This window comes from Lutzomyia longipalpis, chromosome 2, assembly GCF_024334085.1.
Source record: "Lutzomyia longipalpis isolate SR_M1_2022 chromosome 2, ASM2433408v1".
NCBI classification, from domain to species: domain Eukaryota; kingdom Metazoa; phylum Arthropoda; class Insecta; order Diptera; family Psychodidae; genus Lutzomyia; species Lutzomyia longipalpis.
In genome coordinates this window covers 11,132,566-11,156,761 of record NC_074708.1, presented here as the reverse complement: position 1 = coordinate 11,156,761, position 24,196 = coordinate 11,132,566, and the positions used below count along the sequence as shown (strand labels likewise).

The 24,196-nt window shown below is 35.8% G+C and overlaps 2 protein-coding genes across 2 annotated transcripts in view; one reads left to right on the top strand and one right to left on the bottom strand.

The window, feature by feature from the left end:
* Positions 1 to 24,196, top strand: part of LOC129790699 (transmembrane protease serine 9-like) — a 776,474-nt gene that overhangs the window by 221,913 nt on the left and 530,365 nt on the right. The gene's annotated exons all lie outside the window — the stretch shown is intronic.
* Positions 83 to 23,760, bottom strand: LOC129790653 (uncharacterized). Its single transcript, XM_055828259.1, has 9 exons — positions 23,548 to 23,760; positions 21,463 to 21,668; positions 6,799 to 7,370; positions 3,968 to 4,703; positions 3,609 to 3,884; positions 2,894 to 3,105; positions 1,007 to 2,822; positions 749 to 895; positions 83 to 677 (listed from the first exon to the last, which is right to left on the bottom strand). The coding sequence occupies exons 2-9, from the start codon at positions 21,492 to 21,494 to the stop codon at positions 269 to 271; spliced, it is 4,200 nt and encodes a 1,399-aa protein (XP_055684234.1). The 5' UTR covers positions 21,495 to 21,668; positions 23,548 to 23,760; the 3' UTR covers positions 83 to 268.

Genomic DNA, 24,196 nt, shown 5'->3' with positions numbered 1-24,196 from the left:
AGGCTGCGCGCTGAAAACGCTGAGAAAACATTCTCTTCACATTTTTTTCCCGCCAACAATTTCCGCGAAGATTGAAAAAAAATTTTTTTTTGTGTTGGAATAAATTTATTTTTAAAATTTAAAAATAATTCGGTAGACAAAATTATCATTTATGCATTTTTTTCTTTTAAAATTATAGATATTTTTTTTTATTTTAATAAAGAAAATTATGGCGTTTGTGTCTAAGAAAGGGATGGGAATGGGGAAGGAGGGTGGGGGGGAGGGCAGTTCACCCGATGAAGGGTGAAAGATCTGGGAATCTGAAGCCCTGGAACGTCACAACGGGAAGCGATCGTGATCGTGCTGCCCTGTGGAGTGGTGGAGCTGTGAGTCCGGGAATATTGCCTGAGGATGGGGCATTGTTGTTCTGCAGCACAAGACCACACTGGGCGCTGCACACGTCATCGCGCAAGATCACATCGCGTGGCCACTCGCGTGCCAGCTGGGCACAGTCTGTGATCCTCAGGGAGGCACACTGGGCACCTTCATTTGTGCAAATGCAACTCGTGCAGGGAGATGGGAAGGCGGATTCACCCACATTCACGTGACGACCACCAATCTGGCAGCCCTGGACAACATTCTCGCGCCAGGCGCTCAAATCAATCTGGGGCATTGTGTGGCAGGGTACTCGAGGATTTCTGAATGATTAATAAATTGATTAAAGATTTCTCATTGATGATAAGAAAAGAAGAATGATCTCTAAACTTACAGGAAATTGCTGGGAAGATCAAAAGCAGCTCTCTGCATATCACCAGGGATGTCAAGATTTTCACAGAAAATCTTCGAGAGTGTTGTCTTTCGAATCTCAGACAATTGGGCTTCTGTAAATCTCACGACGGGATCTTCATTTTCGTACCTAAAGAATAAAAGAAGAGATCACCGATAAGATCACATCTCCACAACAGACGCCAATCAATTTTATATTGCCGGCGAGGAGACAACAATAGGGCAGGGAAAGTAAGCTCACCAGAATCTATCACATTTCCTGAGTTGCCTAAACTGGATGGCGATGATGCAGGCGAAAGTGGGTCCAACGAGGCCACCCTGTAGTGGGCGCTCAGACATAGCCCCAGGGAAGAGATCAATATCATCCACGGAGGCGTAGAGCCTCTTGAAGCGTGCAATCACCTCAGGTGGGATTTCTCGGCTCAAATCATCCCAATCATTGGCACGTTTGAGATTACACAGAGCACGATAGTTATTGTAGCTGGGGATTCCATGGTCACGAGCCCGTTGGACATTGAGGGCGATTAAATCAATGCCAGAGAAGGGAATTCGTCGATCCTCAAACAAGTGATTCGTCACTTCTCCCGTAATAAATTGATCCAGTGTCTCCATGGGGGTGGACACCAATCCCCGGGAGATTTCATCAATCATTCCCGGTTGGAGGATCATATCGGGCTTGAAGAAGCCATCTCGCAGGAGAATTGGTGGATCAATAGGTTGATGATTGGGACTGAGTCGGGGAATGTGTGGTCTCAGCAGAGAATGCCCAATACGGAAGGCAGCAGCGGCGAATTCCGTCACAATGGCTGGATTGCATGTGGGATTGTACTCCTTGTAGTATCCCTGGGGCAGAAGTTTCAACCCATAGAGATTGACAGCATTCCAGCTGAGAATTCGTGGCAGGAATTCATTGTAGGTAATATGTTGATTCTGCGCAATGACAATACGCCTGGCGTGCTCAAAGAGCTGATCTCCACTCCAGTGGGGATTCACACCACGGAGCCCCTCGACAATTCTATTGTGTTCCCTGAGGAAGATTGTGTGAATCACAGTGAGAGCTGGCTGTTCAGAAGCTCTTCCATCGCCAGCAATGAAGCAGTATCCACTTGGGGCTTTGCACTCAGGATGCGATGGGCTCTGTGGTAGGAGTTCCTTGCCCTTAATTGGATGAATTGTTGAGTTGAGACGCCCAGAGAAGCCACGCAATTTATTGGCAACACACCAATTCTCCCCGTAAACCTGGGAGGCATCCAGGAAGGCAGTATTCTGATTAACTTGCTCACGCGGCCCGAGAGTTTGCTGCCCCGGAAGGGATCTCATGAAGGGGAAGCACAGGCGAGCTCCACTTGTTACATTAACTTCTGGGTAGTAGTGATCTCGTGGTGGAACTGGGAAGGGATTGCACTCAGGATGCACTGTGCGTGGAGAATCGCATGATCTGCAATTGGGAATGGATTCGTGGAAGCCCTTATGGATGGGTGTCATTGTAAGATCGTGATCCAAAAACTGGGCAAACTGCATCACCATCAGTGAGTAGCGAGTGTGGAGATTTGAGATATCAGGGTGGATCAGGGATGAGATTGTACGTGGATTGGGAAGTGTAGACCCTGTAACGGATGTGATCCTTGGTCTTGATACCCCATCCTCGTAGACTGGTGGCAGGAGACGTGCAAATGTCGTCAGGGATTGCCCCAAACTTGGTGATCTGAGGTTGTTGCAGTAGCCAGCCATGCTTCTGAATGGGGTTGTTGTGTCGCACGGTGCTGTGAGATCTTCACACTGAGGTTCCAAATTAATGGGCGAAATTGAGCCAGAGAGGAGGGAGTTCACATCGATATTCTGCAGGCTATCAGTGAAGTCATCCCCACGGGAGAAGCCCAAGATGTTGCTGTCGAATGTCTGACGCTTCCTGCGTTGATTCCGATGAAGTGTGTTGAGGATCTCATTGGATGCAAATTCATAGAAGAGAGATGAATTGGCCAGAAGAAGGGCATTCCTGTTGGCCTTGCTGAAGGAAGCTGCTGTTCCATCAGGTGATCTGGCATCAATTCCTCCCTCTGCATCAAAGAGAATTCATCTTTAGTTGTCTTCTAATTGACAAGCACAAAGATCACAAGAAAATACTCACGTTCTAGCCAAACTTCGTATTCAAATCTCTTACGAGCAGCCAAATCTTCCTGAGCCTTCCTCAGGGCTTCTTTAATCTGATCAGGTGTCAATTCATCGTGATCTGGCATACGTGTTGTCTCCTCTAAGGTGTCTTCAACGTAGTTATTATCTTCAAACTTCCACGTGGTCAGATCCAGTCCCGATAGTTGATCACAAGTCAAGCGAGCATTTCTACAAAAAAAAAAAGAAAAACAACATTAGCATCTCTAATAAGCCTGTGACCTTTACATGCTGCTTGTTGTCTTCCATCAAGAACTGCGCCTACAAAATCTAGCTTTTCTTGACTATTTAACTTGTCGCATTGAGCTCTCATCGAACTGATGGGGCAAGTCATACAATTTGTGTAAATTTGTTAAATTAATTTGGAGGTAATTGCTAAGCGTTAATGAAGGTTGCGGTGTCTTCCGAGAATACATTATATTAAGCTATTGATCAATTAATAAATTGCCACATCTTCAATCTCGATGAGCCAGAGATATTTTCAATAAACAACCCACAATTCAATTTATCGGGGACGACAATTTGTTTATTTTAATAATTATTGCGATTAAAAGTTGATGTGGTTAGATAAACTTGCAGCATTTTCTAAACATCTTCAAGATCATGCGGAGATTGGATCGTTGAGGTTTTTTTTTTAATTAAAAAAATTAAAATAAGTGTGGAAAAAAACTTACAGGTAAGGATCATCGCGAATGAAGGCCTTTGGTTGCGACCTAGGGACGCCATTGGCAGCACACAAGAGTCCAGAGAGGGAAACTCGTCGAACAGCCTGAAGTTGATCCAGGGAAAGCGATGATGGAGGAAGATCATTCTCATACCAGAACCTGTCGCTATTTCTCAAGCTTGCAAATTGTGTCGCCAAGAGGCATGAGAGCGTTGGCCCGAAAACTGATCCCGGTTGAGGAGTTTCAGACAGAGCTCCTGTAAGAAGATCAACATCTTCTGGATTCCTGGAAGAAACAAAAAACATTTTTTTTGCATGATCATGAGGGATCTTCGCTAAAGAATCAAGTTTTAGATGAAAATTTCTTACATGTAAATCTCCTTGAGAGCATCCACAGACGCCTTGGGGATTCCAGCTGCAATAAAGTCCTCAAATGTGATCCTTGAATCCGCATGGAATCCCACACGGGCTTCACAGAGATTGATAGCTTGGTAGTATGCGGGAATACCATGATCTCTTCCCCTCTGAATTGCCAATGCAATTTCCGTCCAGGATTTTTCAGCTGATTTTTCCAATGGGATGAATGTCTTCATCAATGCGGGTGTCCTAATGAGAATTTCCGCTGATGCTGAATCATCCATCATTGCAGCAGGAAGCATTGTGAGGAAGGCCGGGAAAGCAGCTACAGCTGCTTCATTGAATACCCCACCACGATTGGTACTTGAGTACTGTGCAAAGTGCTTCGATACTTCGAGACGGAGTTCATCCTTGGCTGTGATCTGTTGCCCCAGGACAACGGGAAGGAATTCATTGTAGGTAATGTGCTGAATTTGAGCTGTAATCGCTCTCCTTGTTTCCAAGAAGAGCGTTGTGTCTGTCCACACGGGATTCATCTTGGAGAGAACCGTTGCAATTCTGTTGTGCTCCTTCAGGAGGATCGTATGAAGTGCCCCAACGGCACCCTGTTCATTGCACCTGAAGCACGCGGAAATGTTCACCAAACCACCCTTATGCGTTCTCAACTTCTGAAAATCTTCCTCCCTTGACCCATAAAGCCCCGAGCCATCAATGTAGCCGGACACGGAATTCATCTGCTCACGTTGTTCTGCAGAAGATGTGAAAAAAAAACGAATAAAGAAGAAATCCTTAAGAAATTCTCATGGAAGAATGCAGGAAGTTTCTCACAGGTGTTAAAAACGCACAAGTATTAAAAGAAGATCGTATTCATTTGCTGAATTGAACTTTAATTTATGCAACACAGTGTATGTTATTATCTATCTAGCATTATGTTTTTAATTAGTATATTGCTTTTGAATGCGAAAAATCTGAATACCGGTATAGACAAGCATCTCGAGACGGTAATTTATGGTCGTTTAGTGTGAATGATTAACTTACAAAGTTTTATAAATAGATTTATTAGCACCAAGATAGCTTCATTAAAAAATTTTTCCTATAGGCATATTAATTTATATTCCTTATCTAAGTAAATTGTGTATGTATCAAACAACAAGAGAATCATAATAATGCAAAAAATAATAATAAAAATTCCTTGCATCACATAACTTTATTAAAAGAAAATGCGTGGTTTTACATAAAAATTGCGAATTGAAAAAATTTGTCAAAATTAGCGAATCATGTACCATGTCAAAGAAAAATTTCATAATTCACGAGCAATTGATGGGTGGAATATTATGCGTGTGTGGTCTTGCGGACTCAAGTTTACATTAATTAAAGCAAAAAAATAATGATTTTCTTGCAGCAACACCACAAAGCCCATATTAGAAACTTTCATTACAAACTTTATGATTGTAAGCTCTAATCTGTGATGTAACATCGTGAACTTACAGCAGCAATAAAGATTTGTTTTAGCAATGCTTGTGCTTTAAAAAAGTGTGTAATAATTCCGCCAAATTGTATGCTTTGGTGTGTTAACAAAATGAAATTTTAAATTTCGATCTTTTGGTTAAACTCTACTCTCGCGAGAAGGTCAAGTTCAAAAACCACGTTTGAATGGAGGGAAAAAAACGTTTTTTCGATGAAAGATGATTAATTAATTCAGACATTTATGAATACATAAAATTAGGAAGAAAAAAATCTGTATTTAAGTGTCTAATTCGTGAATTAAATTAAGAATGATTTATGAGAATATTGTGCTTTTATAAATCTCATAAAGTAAATGATGAGCTTCCCGAAGAAGCTTTCGGAGAATTTATTTCACGATTACGTGCATAAAGAAGCCAATTCGCTAGATGTAGAATTAGGAAGCAGAAAAAGATGAAAACAAGAAAAGTTGTAAGCTTTGAAATCAGGGGCGTTTAATTAATCATTAATATGATTTATTTTTAATTGTTTATGCAATTCATGTAAGTTTTCATCAAAATATATAATTAATTCACTGCAATGATGGAAAATGCAAGGAAATGGTCATTTCAAAATAGCTCATTAGGTACAATGCACCTCAATCGATAAGTTTTAATTAATTTTATTGTTAAAAATGATTTTGCAAGTTCTTTTTAAGTTTTTAACCTAAACAAACTCATTTATGCATGTGTTGAGAAAATTGCACCATTTACATTGAATGCATAAGAAACGCATGAAAACGTTTTATTTCCTCAAAATTCAACTACAAAAAAAGATTTTTCCAAAGAAGTATTTTTTAGAAATAATGGGCCTAATTCAGCGACCAAGAAACACTTGAAATCTTTAAATTTTGTACTGAAATTTCAAGATTTCAAGCGAATTTCAAGGGTTTCTTGGTCGCTGAATAAGGCCCAATGAGCCTTATTCAGCGACCAAGAAATCCTTGAAATTTTAAAGATTTCTAGATCAAAAATAGAACCTAATGTTTGTAAAGCCTGTTTAGGACATTTAAAAATTATACTTCATAAAAAATATAATAATTCTCTTAGGGTTCTTAGGCTAGGTTTGAGTCAATTTAAAGTCTGAATTACCAGGCGCCTCCATGATCATTATTTATGTACATACATAAGTGACATTGAGAATTTTCATTTATCAGCTATTTTGCCATAAATTTTGAGGAAAGTAAATCCTTGAGACTCGATTAATAAAAAGAAAGAATTCTCAGGGTTAATCTTAATGCACATCCTTTTATGCTTTTCTACATAATTTTCTTCCATTTTCTGTTTTTTTTTGCATAAAGAAGTCAACTATAAAAAAAAAGAAATAAATTAGATACTCACTGAAATCACAAGTTCCAATCTCATACGATGGAGCAGATCTCCTGTACTCAACACATCCATCACTTGTGGAGGATGTATAGCAAAGTGCTACCTGTTCCTGCGTCCTATTGGCAGCATTTCCTTGGCAACACGATAGGGATGGGGTGATTGTGTCTATGAGATCGTAGGCAAGTAGTTGACCCCAAGCTGGAAGCATTGCTGTGATGTGGGGATGCTCCTGTTTGGCATCTGTACTACTCTGGAGACTCGAGACAATACTCTCAGGCGCCGGAAGGGCATGGCTGCTCTGGGAGCTTCTCGGTGTGGAACGCCCATCGGCGTAGCTGGGTTCAAAGAGACGCAGGAAAATATCCCCACGTGCTCCCCAATCTCTATGATTGATGTTGTTGCATTCCCCTGTTGGGGAGCGGAATTTGCTGGGTGGACATGGGGGTGGGCGTTCAGCCTCACACGCCGTGGCACCCGTCTGGTGAATTTGTTCCATGTGCAATGCCAGACGTACCCGACTCCGGAGGTCTGTGGGGATTTTGTGGGTGGCTGTGCATAGTGGCACCAGCGTGACTAGAGTTATACTGCAAAAAAAAGAAAACAGAGCTAAATGTTAGATGAAAGAGTTTTTCAGAGATACCTATAAAGTTTTTTTTGGTAATGATGAATGCATGAAAGTTTAATAAAATTTGCCATTCATTAATGCTATATTGATGGGCTATTTGACAAGATTCCGTTCACGCGTGACTTAGATACGTTTATTTATATTTTTTCATTGTAAATTGATCTTTCAAAAAATAAATAAAGCTTTTATTGTTAAAAAACAATCTCTTTCGCCATTCATTGATGAGAAACGTTGCTGAAATTGACCTCGAATCGCGCGCGACATCATCGGTTTATTTTTATCTCAACCAAAAACAGCGCATACACCATGAGCAATAATTTGCCATCTTTGGACCAAATTGTACATATGGGTTGTCCATTTAAACTTGCAAATTTTTGCGGTTTGTACTTTCACTCTCAATCCTTCACTTTCAGCCCGTGCTCACGCGAAAATTTCACCTAATGAATTTTTTTGGCAAAATAACCACAGTGGCAAAAGCTCCATGACACTGAAAGTCGCTCCTTTTGTTGTCAAACATTACATACCAACATGTTAATGATTTACAATCCAATAAGGAAAAATATGAAGCTCTCTTTGACAAATTCCTCGCGTGTAAATTGCCCAATTATTTTAAATGATTGATGTTTTTTTGAACGATAAATTAATCAAAAAATTTTCTTCTCAATAAAATCTTAATTTGATACGAAAAAAAAAGATTGGGGGATGTGTTAATTGAGGAACTTTACAGGTGTTTTAAAAGAAGATGAAAAAAAAACGAATTAAAGAGAGATAATAATGCAGAGATGGAGGTTTACAGATTAATTACATTTAATAACTCAAGAGTGATCTTCACAGAGAAGACTGATGAGCGTTTACGGATAAAAAGTATGTACGAAATGCAAATATTACATGCAGAATTATGATACAGAGGTTAATATGAAAATTACTCGATGTTTTGCAATCGCTTTCGGTTAATGGAAGATGCATCAATGGTGGGAAAGAATGCACAATAAATATGCTGTTAATGTGAATTTATGTTTTAATAAAATTTTCATTTGCGCTTATTTTTTCCGATAGTATTTAAAGATAGATAAATAATTCTGCATGATAAAAATACTGCGTAAAGAGATATGGCGGTGAATTTTTAAATAACTTCCCAACTTCACAAATCTTAGCGATAACTTTTAATTGGATGGAATACTTTTGAAAATTGCTTGTGAGCAAAAAAACGTCCAAAGATATTCACTTTTTCTTAATTTTTTTTATAACATTTCTCCGCAAGAAATTTACATTTAAATTCACCCTGAATTAATTTAAAAAAAAAATGCACTTGACTAGCACGTTCGCAACATAGCCCAGCCAAATGGATAGTAAAAGAAGAGAATTGCGCAATGAGCAATTAAATTCTTTCTTGCAATCTTTTGTGAATCTACATAACTTCTGATGCAAAATATGTATGATTTCCTCAGTTCTTTTGGTGTGCACTTTTGAGTACTTTTTGGTTACACCATCAAGTCCATGGGAATTTTCTTTTCAATTTGGCCTCTGGGTTTCCTTTGCAAACTCCACACAGTTGAGTAATATTTTCCCACGTCGATTTTTGACATGTTAATCGGCATATATGCGATTAAATCTTCACTGAGATCTTGAGACAATTCATTGGATTAGCATAGAAATAAGTTCTTTGGTATTTTTCCTCCTAAGGGGATGCACAAACGTGCACTATGCGATGTCCTATCCTGGTGCTATTGCTTAATTTTATAAGAGAGATATAGAAATGAATTATGGGTGCTAATAAAATCGTATTTGAGGTTTTATTAGGGCAAAATGCAACAGAGAGCTTTATTTATCTCTTTTGTGGTTTACAAAGCATTGTGAAGTGATTTATTAGTAAATGCATAAAAATGGAATGATTTACTTATTACAGAGATGGCGCCACAGATATTTTACTATATTTTGCGGATTTTATAATACATATCCATATTTTCAGAGCTCTGTTAAAACTCTCAAGAGCTTTTTTTATGGAGCTTTGACCGAGTTATGCATCTTTCTTCGGAACATTCGGTTTGTTTTTCAAGCATTTTTCATAATCCTGTCGTTTGCAAAAAAATTAAGGTTTTTAGCTCACATTATGAGAGCTTTAACTCTGGCTTTAATATAGCCTATTTTCATAAAGTAAAAGGAGTCAAAAACAAGCAAAGCTGTAAGCCCCTTGACACTGTCATGGTGTGACTTAGAAAGTTCCGAGGAGGACACAAATTGTCCTCGAGACGGGCCCAGCTGTTTTACTAAATTGTTCACAGCTTGAAAACGAATTTATGGGTAATTTCCTGCTCTTTTACTATTGTACAATGCAGAAAACACAAATTTTCTCAAACATTGTTTGCCATACGCTGAAGGTTTTTTTTCGGAGAAGGCGCCGTGTGGATGAAGAAAAGTCGTTGCAGTTCCCCACATTGAAGGTACCTACCTACCTACAAAAAATATATATCCAAAGTGGTCCACCGAAAAAGATTTATAGAAATTCACGGTGACGCCCGTGAACTGGTTTTCACTCTCTTTTTCACGTTGATTTTTTCTCCTCTTTAATATTTTTTTTCTCGAATTTCTTGCGACACACCTTTGCCATCTCTTTTGCAAGTGCACAAAACGGCGATCTTGACATTAAAAATTTTTAATCGAAAACTCTTTTTTTTTCTAGGTCGTTTTACTCTGTTTTGTGGCCACAACACTCTATTGGAAAATCAACATTGTGGAGATGATGATAAAATACATGGGAATGCCTTTTGTGCTGTTGTGGAAAAATGAAAATGAGCTTGAAAGCTAATTTTCAATTTTAAAAGCACACAAATGGACCTTTTGTCGAGGGACTCGTGAGCGATTGTAAACACTACGAGACAAAAGCCAAATCATTTGTCATTGTATGAACTATAGAAACCATAAAACATATTCCATTTTCAGCTGAGGAAGAAACGGAAATTTTATCTCTTCAAGAAAATGTAATTTAAGCTATATATGAGATTTTTCTTCCTATATAAAAAAAAGTTCAATAGAGGAGCTTTCTGTTGCTTTGCGCTCTTCTTTGATGGAGTTCTTCACTGTATATAGCTTATATGTCTATTTTTACACTAATCAGCATAAAAATGTCAGAATGACCACGTAGGATCATTTATTAAAGTACAAATGGCCAATTCTTTGGGCAAAGAAATCCACCACACAAAAAAACATCATTACATGGACGCACAGAAAAATTGATGGATTTGCCAAAGATGTTACCTACTACATGTACAAGAAATTCTACATGGCTCTCACTTTCTCATCTTCTGCATTGTCTTACGTAAAAATACTTTCTTGGATCAGTGTTTTGCGTCATTAATAATGCCCACAAAAGAAAATAATTTGCATAAACCGGCGATAAACATAATTTTTCCACACAGCATATTTGCAAATATTCCATTGGATGCTGCTACGTTGGTATTCAGAGAGATGTTTCGATTAATGTTGCAGCATAATGTTGATATACGGGTTTGATTTTTATGCGCAAAAGTAGTTGATATTTAACAGAACAAGATTAAGTTTTTTCTTGTATACAATTGAGATTTTCTTAACAAAAAATGCACTAAAATTGGATTCACTTCATCCTTTCGATCGGGAACCAATTTAACGACCTTCATACAGCTGGATTCGATCTTCCGCGCAGCATTTACATAAAATATGGATGGCAACGACTTTATCTAATCCCTCGCGAGATTTTTGTGATAAAATTGTTTTTCTTTGTATAATTTGAATAACAAGTCGTTATTTTTTTTTAATAGGAAATTCAGAATTGTTAATTTTTGGTTGTTATTATTACGTAAAAGTAAATTAATATTTTTTTACACATTTAACATTTTTTTTATGGTGAATAAGGTTGATTTTGAGTTCAGAGAGAAAATTCAGAATATTTGAAATATTTAATGAAGACTTGACTAAAAGATCAGTTCGGAAAAATCGACAAAGATTTGCTCAAAAATACAAACAATGACGTCATCAATAACTTTGTTTCTTTAAATGGATAAAGTAAGTATAAAAATAACTTGTTAAAAATCATTGATAGAGCATTTTTTTATACATTAATAGAGACAAAAGTACAATAAGTGACGTCATAGATCACATTTTTGGTCAATAATTCTTTGCTCGCATTTTCAGCAAGATCTCAGTCGCAAATAAACATCTACATATTTTATAATTTCCTATTCATTTTTGATTCTCATATAAAAGTAGGTGTTGGTTCCTTGAATGAAGGATTTTACCAATGAAAAAAACGAATAAACTCCTTCATTCAAAGAAATCTTATTCACCCCACAGACAAAGTAGATTTTCTTAAGACGTTTAAAAAATGAAAAAATATGTTCAATTTGCAAATATTTATCTCGTGAGAAACGTAAAAAAATAAATCAATTATTTTCATTCTGTGACAAATAATTTTTTTCGACAAATTTAGATTCTTTTGACCCTCTCAAAAATTACTAGAATTATCCAAATCGATGTAGTTCAATTGATTCATTTTTTGATGTCTCATCTTAGCTATGTATCTGAGCAAACAAATCACATAATTACAGCAAAAACGCTATTATGTGGTATAAAAGAAGACGAGCTATGCTGAGAACAAAAAAAATCCCATCTAGTCCCAAGAGATGTTAGCATAATGAGATTAATTTCATTCGTTGAATAAAATAAATAAAAACACCCAGCATTTTCTTTTTCACTTGAGATTTTTCAACTCGAGGAGAAAATCATGCGTACCAAATCCCACTCATGAATTCATTAAGTGCTGACCAACTTTGCTTCTTTCATATGGTGTGAAATTCAAAGTGTTGAGAAGCTTTCGGCTCAACTTTGTAAAATTGACTTAAAAGTCTAATCCACTTCTACCTGCCACTGATCAGTTTTTATTTTTTATTAAAAGTGTGTGTGGGAAATATTGCAATTGCGAGAGTTCCGGAGATGACACAGCATAAAATGACGTGAGTAATCTCTCAACTTGTGACCTCTGGGGAGTGCCCTAGTACACATACAGTCGCCCCCCGAGTGTAGGCCTGAAAAGTGGGCCCACAACGAGTTCTTCAGGTGCGCACACTCGAATGAAAGTCAAGAGCAAGTACAACACTAATTTAGAGAGAATTTATAATTTGCCCGAATGAATCACATTCCCGCCTCTTTGCCATCTCTTTTTGGGTGATCTCTAAAAACAATGGAAATTCACTTTTTCCTCATTTCCCACATTGTTGTGCCTCTCTGTGGTATTTTGTATAATTTTATTAATCAGTGATTTGCACACTAAAATTGTATATAAAATGAGACACGAAGACATGGAGGTATCAGAGGTATACCTATATGTAGAAAACATGAAGATGTGCGGGGAGGTGAAAGGTGCCAAAAGATTAAAAATCATCAAGACATGAAATATTAGCTATTTTGTGTCGAGAATTATAAATGATTTTTCAATGAGATAAAAAAATCCTCCCACACCCGCGTGGTCACCTTCCGTGGCGCGACTCTGTGGTGAAAAGGTAATACAAGCCAAACCAATAGAAAGTGAATTTCTTTGCGGCAGACTTCCTCGCCCCAGAGTCACCTTTTGCAATTGCAGATGATTGTAAAAGAAATGTAAAAAAAAAGGTAAAAATCAGACATTGTCGCCACATTAAATGGTCAAAAGAAGTTGGATTTGGGTATTTTGGTGTGGAGAAGGGATTTTTATGGGAGATTTTGCTCAATCATGTGCAAAAGTATATGGAACGAATTGGCAATTTAAAAAAGCAACAATCACTGCCCGATGTCAGGGAAGCAGCATGAGAGTGAAGAAGCTGTGAGAGACACGAAAAAAGAAGCATCACCAACAATCGAAAGTCTGTTTGCTTTTTGCTCCGTGGCCATTCTTCAAATATCATAAATTTTAGCGAAAGTAAAACACTTTTTTGCACAATCGCCGAAAAAATAAATTAAATGGAGAAGTTCCTCCCGCAAGCATTTAAAATTTAAAGCCTTTAAATGCCTCAGAGAGGTTGCGCCAATACGAAGATTAATGGTGTTTTGTAAATCGGAAGAGACGAGCCGCAATGAGATAAGAACCCGGATGCTGAGAGAATTGCAGAAAAAAATACCTCATTAGCTGGAAAATCTTGGCGCGTAGAACATTTTTCAGATGAATAACATTTTATTCTATCTCTCCTCCCGTAAATATTTCCATTATTAATTTATTATTTCCACGAATCGTCATGAATTCCAAATGGTGTTAATTCATTAAATTCATTGAATTTGTTGACAACATTGTTGTGATAAACTGGCTCCAAGAGTGGCTCATCTACCATTGAGTAATTGTCGCATGGAAAAGTGTCGTTCAAGTCACGCACACAGCCAATCGCGAGCAACACTCAATCGTAACCTCCAAAAGACTACGAGCTTACTCTGAAAGCTCTCTTGCGCATTTCCCTTGGGCCAGAGAAGAAAATACGTATATATGTGACCAACGCCTCCGCGAAAGATCATGACGTCGTCACAATTTGAGGTGCAACTTTCGGCATTTCACGCAGAGGAAAGTTCATCGTGTTTGTGCAAAATAATTGAGATGTTGCCACATAATTGAGCGAAAATTCAAAATGACTAAATCACCAATTTGCCCAGGTTAGAAGAAGCAGAAGAAGTTCTGCGAATTACATAGTAAAACACCCACGCATATAAAAATTTTCCTCTTTAAGCATCACATGATGTTTCTTCTTTTGGTTAAATATTTATTATAGGAAAAAAACTCAAGATTTAAGTGATCACGTGCTGTGAATTTTCTAACGCCTTTTTAGCTGATTCTTTTATTTTTTTGACAAGATGACATTGAAAATGCCAAAAAAGGTGTAAATATTTGCAAATCTTGTGCAGGCATCTCATTAAAAACATTTTAAACAAGTGTTGTGTGTAAAAGGAATTTTCATGTGAAAACAAAAAGCATAATTTGCATAACCTCCAGCGTGGGGAAAATCATAAAAAACGGTATGGAATTGGAAACTTATAAAGGTAGGAACATGGAGGTATTTCTAAGGTAAACTGCCGAAAAATATTGAAGCTACAGCAGTTCTAGTTTTTATTTTTTTTTTGAGATAAAATGGATTTTTTCTGTTTAAGAAAATTGCTTAAACCTTTGTAAGAAATTTGTAATTCTTGCGAGAGATTTAAAGTTTTTCCAGTTTTCTAAGTATTTTCATTAATGCAGACTTTTTAAAAATCTTTGTCTCTATTCTCATTAACTGAGAAAACTCTGTTTTATTTTTACACCACATTCTATTCATGTCAAAATTTTCCAAAGTTATCCCATTATTTCAGACCTGAGGAAAGATATTAAAATCTTCGAAACGTTCTTGTCTTAATTAAAATTGATAAAAAATTAGAATTATCAGATTTCGTTCAGATTTAAACAATTTTCCCCTACACTGACAATTGCATTGTTTTAAATATTCTAACGAGTCAATTATGACCAAATCTTGCTAATAAAAAATTATAATCCTTAAAAAAATTCACGTTTTCCCCTTTGAATCTCTGTATACAAATAATTTGAGCACGTGAATGAGATGTAAAAGTTTGTTGTCATAAAAATAGATATGCTTTCATTTTCTACAATCAAAATTGCGCTAAAAGCAATGTCGCACGACTTTTTAGTTCAACAAAAAAATAAACTCTCATTGCCAAGTAAAAATGAGGAATTTCCAAAGCGTGATCCCGCAGCTTCCCGCAATGTGATTGTGCCTTTTAATATGAAAAAGCAATATTGACTCTGGGCAGTCACTTTGGCATGAAGCACCTATTTGCACTTTCCATTTCATGGTCTTTTTGGGAGCTTTTGTTTGGCTTTTAAGACGGCAGCACGCAAGATTTGTTGCCCAATTTATCATCGATGCTTTACGAGAGAGCTGAGAGGAAAAAAAAAGTTCTTTTCAGGAAACCACCACAAGGCAACCCCGCGCGCTCATTTGGACTGCATTCACTCTGTAAGCTCCAATTGACGTCAGCAGATTGGCGGGATTCTGAGAGGATCCACATTCCAAATTGGAGACAAAAATAGCACGATGTGATGCTTCATTATGTTAGCCATGCCGCAAGATGTTGTCTCGCAACTCACGGAACTCACACAGTTCGGGGTGGATTGTTTAAAGAATAAGAGCCACCATGGCGAGTAAAAATTACAAAGGTAAAATGTGAAACCAGTTTTTGCGTCTTTGACATTTATCAAAAGAAGTTTAAAATTGTATTGGAAAAACGTGGAGATACTCAGGAGGTAAAATTAATTACAACAACTTGGCGATGTCGTGCTTCTTGTCCCGGCAAAAAGGCGAAAAGCGCACCGAAAAAGCCCCCACAATCGTGCCACGAGAAGTCAATTCTGAGTCGCTGAACTTTCAATTCTTTTTACCATCTTTGTGCCTCTTTTGTTACTTTTTGCCTGAATGCCATTCTAAGTCTCACCCAGAGGAGAGATTCTAATTACTCAATCAAATGATTGGCACTCCCGATGGACGGTGTTCTTTTACTTCTGACCATAACTCTTTTTTTCTCCTTCTTTGCCATGCCTGCGTATGACGCACGAGAAGTTGAATGTAAAAATTATGTACGATGTACCTATACCTATATAATGATAAAAATATGTTGAACTTTCAATCTTGCAGTACGACTTTTTCGACGAAGTATGTACACATTCAATTTTTAAAGCTTTTAAAAATCATTTAACGTAGAAAGACGAATTTTTAATTAATAAAGAAATAAAAAGAAATTAAAAGAAACGATTAAATTACTTAAATATTATTTTAAGCGTTTTTTGTCCTCACATTTTTGCCCCTCTCTCATTTAATTTGTAAATTCCTTGCAAAATCTTACTGATTCATAATTTAGCAAGAACTAATAATTTAATTTTCCGAGTATTTAATAAAAAAAAAATAAACAAACAATCAAGAGCGAGAGAGAAATTGTGAAATCATCCAGAATCCTTGAATGGAAAAATCTCTGGCAATGTAAATCGGCTAGCTACTCGTAATCGAATTAACTGCTATTTCAACTTCACGCATGCAGAGTTAATACAAATTTCCGCAGTTTTACCTCCCCCCTCCCCGCTCCAGTAGATACATATAGAGGGGACTCGGTGAAAATTCCCCAGAAAAAATTAACACTTTGGCTATTATCACGTTTCTTTTTTTTTCTTGGGTGGCCAGAAAGCACTAATTCATCCAAAAATTGAATTATAACCAATTTTGACGGAAAGAAAAAGTGAAATGATTCATTTGGGAAAAATGCGTTGATGTTTTTGCATTGGAAATGAGTAAATTGTGTGAAGTCTCTTTTTTTACAATTTTTTTATGTGAATTTCAACAGATTTTTGCATTTTCTCACTTTTATGTGCATTACAGGGTCTTCTACAATATTGCAAATTAATTGATCGTAATGGTTTTGGTTGTTAATTTTTTATAATTTTACAGAACATTAAATATATCGATTGAAAAGCTAAGAATTTCTTTTATCTATTATCGAGAATATAATTAAATTCTTTTTTGAACAACCCTGTGCTTTTACAATACATAATACAAATTATAGCTGACGAAAACATAAAACTTTGAGCGATTTTTGACTCTTCCTAATGTCGAATGGAAATTTTTTGGAATATTTAATTAATTTTATTCACCATAAGAACTAATTCAGCTACATAAAAAATTAGATATTTTTTGCAAATTAATTAAAATTCAATTGGAAAACCATTTAAAATCATTCAAATGCAATTCCTTTTTCTTCTCATTTTTATCGGATTTTATTTTTAAAAAGAAATTCGAAAAAATCTTTTCAACAGCGAGAAAAAATACCGCAAATTATCATTTAAAATCATGGTCATTCATAAAAGTGTAAGATTCATTAAAATTCACTAGCTGTGTTCTTAAGACAATGCTGTTAATAATTCATGAATTAATAAAAGTCAACAGACTGTTCTTACCAACACCGTTTTGAATCAACAAAAACCCCCACTTTTTTTTCGGTGGAGGCATTTTAAAGTTTATGTTATTATGTCAAGAGCAGAATTGCGAGAATTATGATTTAATCACCAGGTGAAGCTCTATAATCTTCAGGACAATTTTGTTGGATTGATTCTTAGAAATAAAGCACATGACTGGATTTAAGAATTTCTAGCTACAGAAAAAAAGAATTTTGGCGACGTTGTGAAAATGTCAAAAGATTTTTATCTTCTTATTGCTCGAACGTGACAATATTAATTTTTTGACATTTATTAAATCTTTTTTTTTCTTTTTCAAAGTTCTGAAAAAAACAAACCGATTAGTTCGTTTTCGAAAGAGAATCAAGAGTAAATGTTTTTTTAAACAAATAAAATAGATCTTAATTAAATTAAAAAACAAAAACATAAATTCAGATTCATAAAAAAATTTCATAAAACTTTGTTTTTGCCATTTTTTGCAAATCCCATATTTTACATTTCATGCTCTGTAAATTCATAAATCAATTTTGTTCTTAACACAAAAATAAAATTACTAATGCAGTTTAAACCGTTAAAACAATAAATTGTATAATAATATTACGAAGTTTTTCTTTTTCCTTACGGTGTAAAAGGTAAAGAAAAAAAAACTAAAGACAATAAAAAACGAAACTTTCATACTTAAATTACTTAATGCTTCCTATAATAAAAATTTATATAGCTTTCCAAGCTCTTTTGGGGAATGTTCTAAGAAAATCTATCGAAAGTTATGCATCTTAGCAATTTGTTTTCTTCATTTTTCTCAAAGTTTTTTTTCTGTTGAATGCTGAACATGCTGAAGGTTCACGAACCTCCAGAGAAGGCATTTAATTACTTGATTTTTATAGGAAGCACTCTTGAACTTGTCGAAATTGTCAATCATCGTATCTTTTGGCTAAAGTGCAATATCATGGTTAATAAATCTTCTGATCAAAGTGAGAGGTTGTAAAATTTGGATAGCCACCAGACACTTAACTTGTGGAACAATTTACTGGTTTTCATTGTTGATCACTGTTAATTATACTTCACATAATAATATAGAATTTAAATTGCAGATTCTTTGTAAAATTACATAAAAAAAAAAGATCTGGAGTTTTTTCTTTAGGTATTATTTTTCAGAAATTATTACTCACTCAAATTGCTCGTCGTTTCTCTATACAATTAAGTCTTATTGAAAGAGAAACTGTCGGGTATGCCAATAAGATTTCTTTTTTCCTATTTTTCTTTTTTTTTTTTAAATATACAATATGTTGATAATTGCTTAAAAAAATCTGATGGACATTAATTTTCTTCAGGATGTTTCTAAAAATTAATTATCAACTAATTGGTTTTTGTTATAATAATTTAATATGACCGCATCGTAAAAGAAGTCATTGGATAAAAACAAAAGTGTGAAAATGAGCTTCTGTTAATCGGCATGGTTTGATTTTTGTGGTTTTCATTGGAATTTATTCCGCGAATGTACAAATCGTGCGCGGGGGAGTCTCACGTGTGTCCCTCAACGTAATTGTGCAGAAAATAGCTCAGTGTGTTAATGGCTTTGGTGGAGCATCATGTGTGATGTGCACGTTGGGGAGGAGGAGGAGGGAAAAGAGGCGCGTACCCAGAGTGACGATTTGTTCATAAATTATGTATATTACACATGAATTATAATTGCACCATCCACGTGATGTAGGTGACACTATCGCGCTTGATTGACGCCCAATGTTGCAATTTTGTATGGTCTTTGCCACAGTCAGTAGTACATAGGTATAACCTGTGGTATGCTCCCCCATTCACACAGTCCATATAGTTCGTAAAGCAAAAAACGCGACGAGGGCACTAATTGTTGTAAATAAAATATCATCGATAGTGTCAACATGAATCACGATGAAATTTCATGAGGTAAGTGGGAAAAAAAGGGAAACCTTCCGATGTTTGGCGCGGGGTGTCATCAGCAGCCACAGCGACAATCACCTCTTTGACTATAAGCTGTTGAGCAACACAACCACCGTGTACACGTTTTTACTCAATTATCATTGCGCGATTGCAATTGACGCTTTCGGAGTCTCCACATCAAATTGCAAATGGTATTTCATCACGAAGAAATCCACCTCCGCCGCATATTATTTAATTATACACTTTTTTTTCCTTCTCCATCGTCTTCCACTCTGTGGTTTTTGCCAGAGAAATGAACAATTAGCCAATGAGCAATTTATCAATTATATTTCTTTTCAACACCTCTATTTTGTTTTTTTTTTCTTAAGATAAATTCCCGTAAAGAATTAACTTCTGCTTATTTTTAAACTATATGAGAGTTTTTTTTCTTATTTTGCTGTATTTGCTTGCGATTCTATGAGAGATCAAGGGGAAGAGACTTATCGTGATGATGTAAATTTTTGTTTAATTGTTATTACTTTTCGAATTTGATAAAGACGTGCTTAAGAAGAGAATTTGCATAAATACAACGATTTTTTCTTCAATCTTCTTTTTATCTTTTAATACTTTTAAAAGAATAAAGATAATATATAGAAAAATTTAAATTAGTTAGTCGTTTAAATAAATTAAACTTTCACCATTCAAAATAATTTAATGTATAATAATTTTTTATACTGAAACATTTTGACAAAGACTTTTTTTATCGATTTTATGTTCTATTACAAACTATTAAATTCAAATTTCACTATTTTTATTAAATGAATATTATTTTCGAGGATTCATAACGAATATTAATTTTTAAGAATTTTTTTTAGTAAAATATATTAATCGCAAATTTATAAAAAAAACGTTTGAGTGGTTTTTGGAATCTTGGAATCTTTTATCTCTATAAAACACAGAGATTTAAAAATACGAATGGTGTACAATTCATAAGATTCACTTGCATTCCCCTTGAGATCGTAAGAAGCTTAATCTTGAGCTAAATTCTCCTCCGTCTCTTGAGACAGTCAGGAGTTCTCGCTTTTGCTTGAGAATATTATGCAAATAATTGTCTGTTTTTCTTTGCATGAGCAAATATACTGTCTCATGATGGATTTTTTCTCCTGTATATGTCATTCCAATTCCATCCCAAAGACATTCTATTTCCATTTGGTTTGTTGAAAAAGCCGGTTTCATGATGCAATGATTTTGGCCAACTTTTCAAACTTCAAAAACTTGCCTCCACTTCACGACAACAAAGTGGAAATCTCGAGGGGGTGGCAGGTGAAGGTGTGTTGCATTTTTACAGGTATATTGTATGTTTGTGTTGTTGTATTTTTTGTATCCAATTTAATTGGCACTTATCAAAAGAAAAAATATTATGAAGTAAAGCAAGAAAAAAATGAAGCATGTGATTGTGCGGAAAATGACGGGAAGATCCTTCAGAAAAAAAAAAAATTCATCTGATTGAGAATCTCAGTTCCTCTCTCTAATTTTTCCTCTCTTACAGATCTTTTCACTTTTAAGCATCACACACACATGTATTTGTAACAAAAAATAAACGTGGTTTTATACTATCGTGCTGGAATCTTTATGCAATGCAGGTAATCATATGTTCAAATTGCAAATGAAGATCGTTTTCTTCTCTTCAGACAGATGCTGTGTGTACGCGACTTTGTAGCAAAAATTGTATTTGTAAGATATAATATACGTACATATACATACATATATGTACTACAAGAAAACTCCAAGACCATATTTCATACACAATACACCTTTGTTATTTGCAATTTATAGGCATTTGCAAGACATATTTTTTCACAAACTACATCACTGCGCGATTTTTGCTTCACCTCACCAGAAAGTGAATTAAATAATACTTAAGTATAATACGGAGGTTACCTGGTAGATAATGAAAAGAAGAAGGTACAACGACACAGTCACACAATTTTTTCTTCCTCTTTCATGGACATGAAAGGGTTATAGTTTTCCTCACGTAAAAATTCATCGGTGCATAAATTGCACAAAAATAGCATGATTATAGATTGTCTACTACATAATATTTAGGTCACGTAGTAAATGAGGTGATTGATGGCTAAAAATATTGTGAGAAAAAAAAACATTTACAAAATAAACTCACCAAGCTAGAATAGAGATGTTCTTGAGAATCATCGTTCCTTCAGTGGACAACGTTGAGTTTCAAATTAACCACAAAATGCATAAAAGATGTTTCTTTTTTTTTCTTACAGAGAATAACTTCTCTCTTTGCAGTCTGTCCAATTTTGGGCTTTTACGAACACATAACGTCTCTAATTATGTCCACCCGAATTCTCGTAGGATGAGAATCTGCATGAAAAAGAATAATTTTACTTTGATGACGAAGAGGAAATGTATAAAAGGAGTTTTTTTTGGGGGAGTCACACTTGAAATTATAATGGAATTTCCCTGAATTTTCCAGTCTTAGCCCTAAGGGTCTTTAAAAAAAAATTATTAGCATTTTGAATGAGTTGCAAACACACATGAATCGTCATTGCAATTTCTTCCCTGTATGACTAATAAATTTGCTTGAATTTTAACTTGAAATGCAAGACAAGTTTGAAAAATAAAATGATTTAAAACTGCAATGAATGTTTTACTAGGAAAAGCTTTTTTGGTTTTTTGGAACCTCAAAAATCTTGATATTTTACATCTTTTTGGTTTTTCTATTTTTGTAATTGATTTAAATGTTAATTAACGATATTCTGGTAAATTTTTAAAGCGATTGTAAGTAGAATTGATTGCCAGCGACGATTTGTTTTATCTCTATCAATTTCTTTCTATTTAAAAAATTAATTTTAAACTTTCTTTGGACATTGTAAATGGCTCATATTTCATTTCTTTAAAGATCAGTAAAATACCAACTTATCGTCATAGAAAAAATCACAGCTTAAAAGAATAAATTTTGTGACGATAGGAAATTGAAATTCACATAAAACGCGATATTTTAATAAAATCTCACAAACATTGGAATATTTTAGCATTGAAAACAACATAATTATAAATTTTTGCGTAGAGTAATTCTCACAAATTTCTTGCACAGCGCCTGAGAATGTGGTTGGAGAGGAAAGAGCTTGAGGGGAAGAAAAGTGTGAAAAGACTTCCGGTGTGTTAAAAAATAAATTTGCCTTTTGTCATTTAATGTTTCGTGCAAATCCAATCAGGTATTAGGATACGCATATAACATGCGGTGTTAATGGCCAGTGTGACGGGGAGAAAACTCAAATAAAGAGTTTGTATGTTGTTGATGATAAAAAGCTCAAATTTCTGCCATTGCACGCCCCGACAATTGACGTGCAAATGAAAAATTTTTCAATTTACAGCATCTCACAGGTGCGAGAGATGGTATGGCCTTTCGCATAAAGTAGTGAGAAGCTACGCTGAGAGAGATATCTTTTGTGGCGAATAAACATGCTCCGAAACCCGGATCTCTTGTGCACAAGGGGGGACATTTTGATGGAATTCTTCTCTTGTGACACACCACGGCAATTTCCCCCGCGCGCATTTTTTTTCCCTGACGAGACCGATTAAATAACATGATGAGAATTATCCACAAGAGAGATGCTAAAAGGCTTAAATATTAGCGAGTTTTTGTGCACACACAGCGTATACAATTAAAGGCACCAAATGGCAACTTTCCTCTCTGCTTGAATTCACTTTTTGGACGCTGCGCGACTGCGGATGACTTCGCGGTGAAAGACGACAACTTTTGCATAAGATCTTCCGAATATAATCTTGCACGTCCACTTTAATATCTTGTCTTCGTACACAAGCTCTTTTTTTTCCATCAACAACCAGCTTTTTGATATATGGGGTGGAGAAGGTGGGGCGGGCTGTTTATGCGATGTTTTCACCTCCTAAGTGGAGGCTCTCAAAGAAATATTTTTCAACAAAATAAAAACTCCTTTTATAACTTCCTCAATGGGTCACATGCCACAATGCTATCCTATATAACAATTTTCACACAAATCACAGAATTTTTCCTTCAGCACTAAAATCTTCCACTTTTCCTCACAGAAGAAAAAATCAAAAGATTTCAATGAGTGCACAAGAAAGAAACCAAGAATTTTTTTCACAACTTCAAGAGCAATAATTTTTTTTCGTTCTGGAAAAATCTCCCCGGAAAAGCCACTGTTTTTCCTCCGTTGAGAAAATTTTCCCACGCCACTTCTTAATTCCAAAATCTCACCAATATAAAACGAATTGAACACTCGTGCCAAAAGGTGGGGAACAATTGTTGTACGATGTAGCAAAATTGTAAAAAAAAAACGAAAGAAAATGCAGAAATTGAGAATTGCTTTATGTGAGCACACAGAATCACGAAAGAAGAGAACAAACACGTCCGTATCCGCGGAGCATCGATTGCTGACTGGTGTGTTGAGACTGAAATCGTCTGAGCTATACTGAATATATAAGAGAAAGTTTATTGTGAAAGGAGTCACGCGGTTGGCCCCCGGTCCGTCCTCACTCACCTGGCCCCACAACAGCACTCTTGGTCTCCGCACTAACACACCATTTCCACCTGCGCGCGCGCGTTATTTTTCATCATACTATTTTTACCTCTCTTATTCGCTCAACATCTACAAAAGCCACTTAAGACATTGCTTACATAAACATCCCAAGCGATGTTTTCCATCCGCAAGAAGAAGATCCGCGCACAGCTTCATGTGCTTCAATGTGGCGGAGGAGCAGAAAGAGGAAGACGCGATATGCTACTGCAGGTATGTACGGCGATGGGCAAGGAAAAAAGCGAGGCATGTGCGCGAGCATTTTAAAACGCAAATCACCATTTGGAAAATGAAATTGAAAAGAGATGTACAAACAATTGAAACACCACG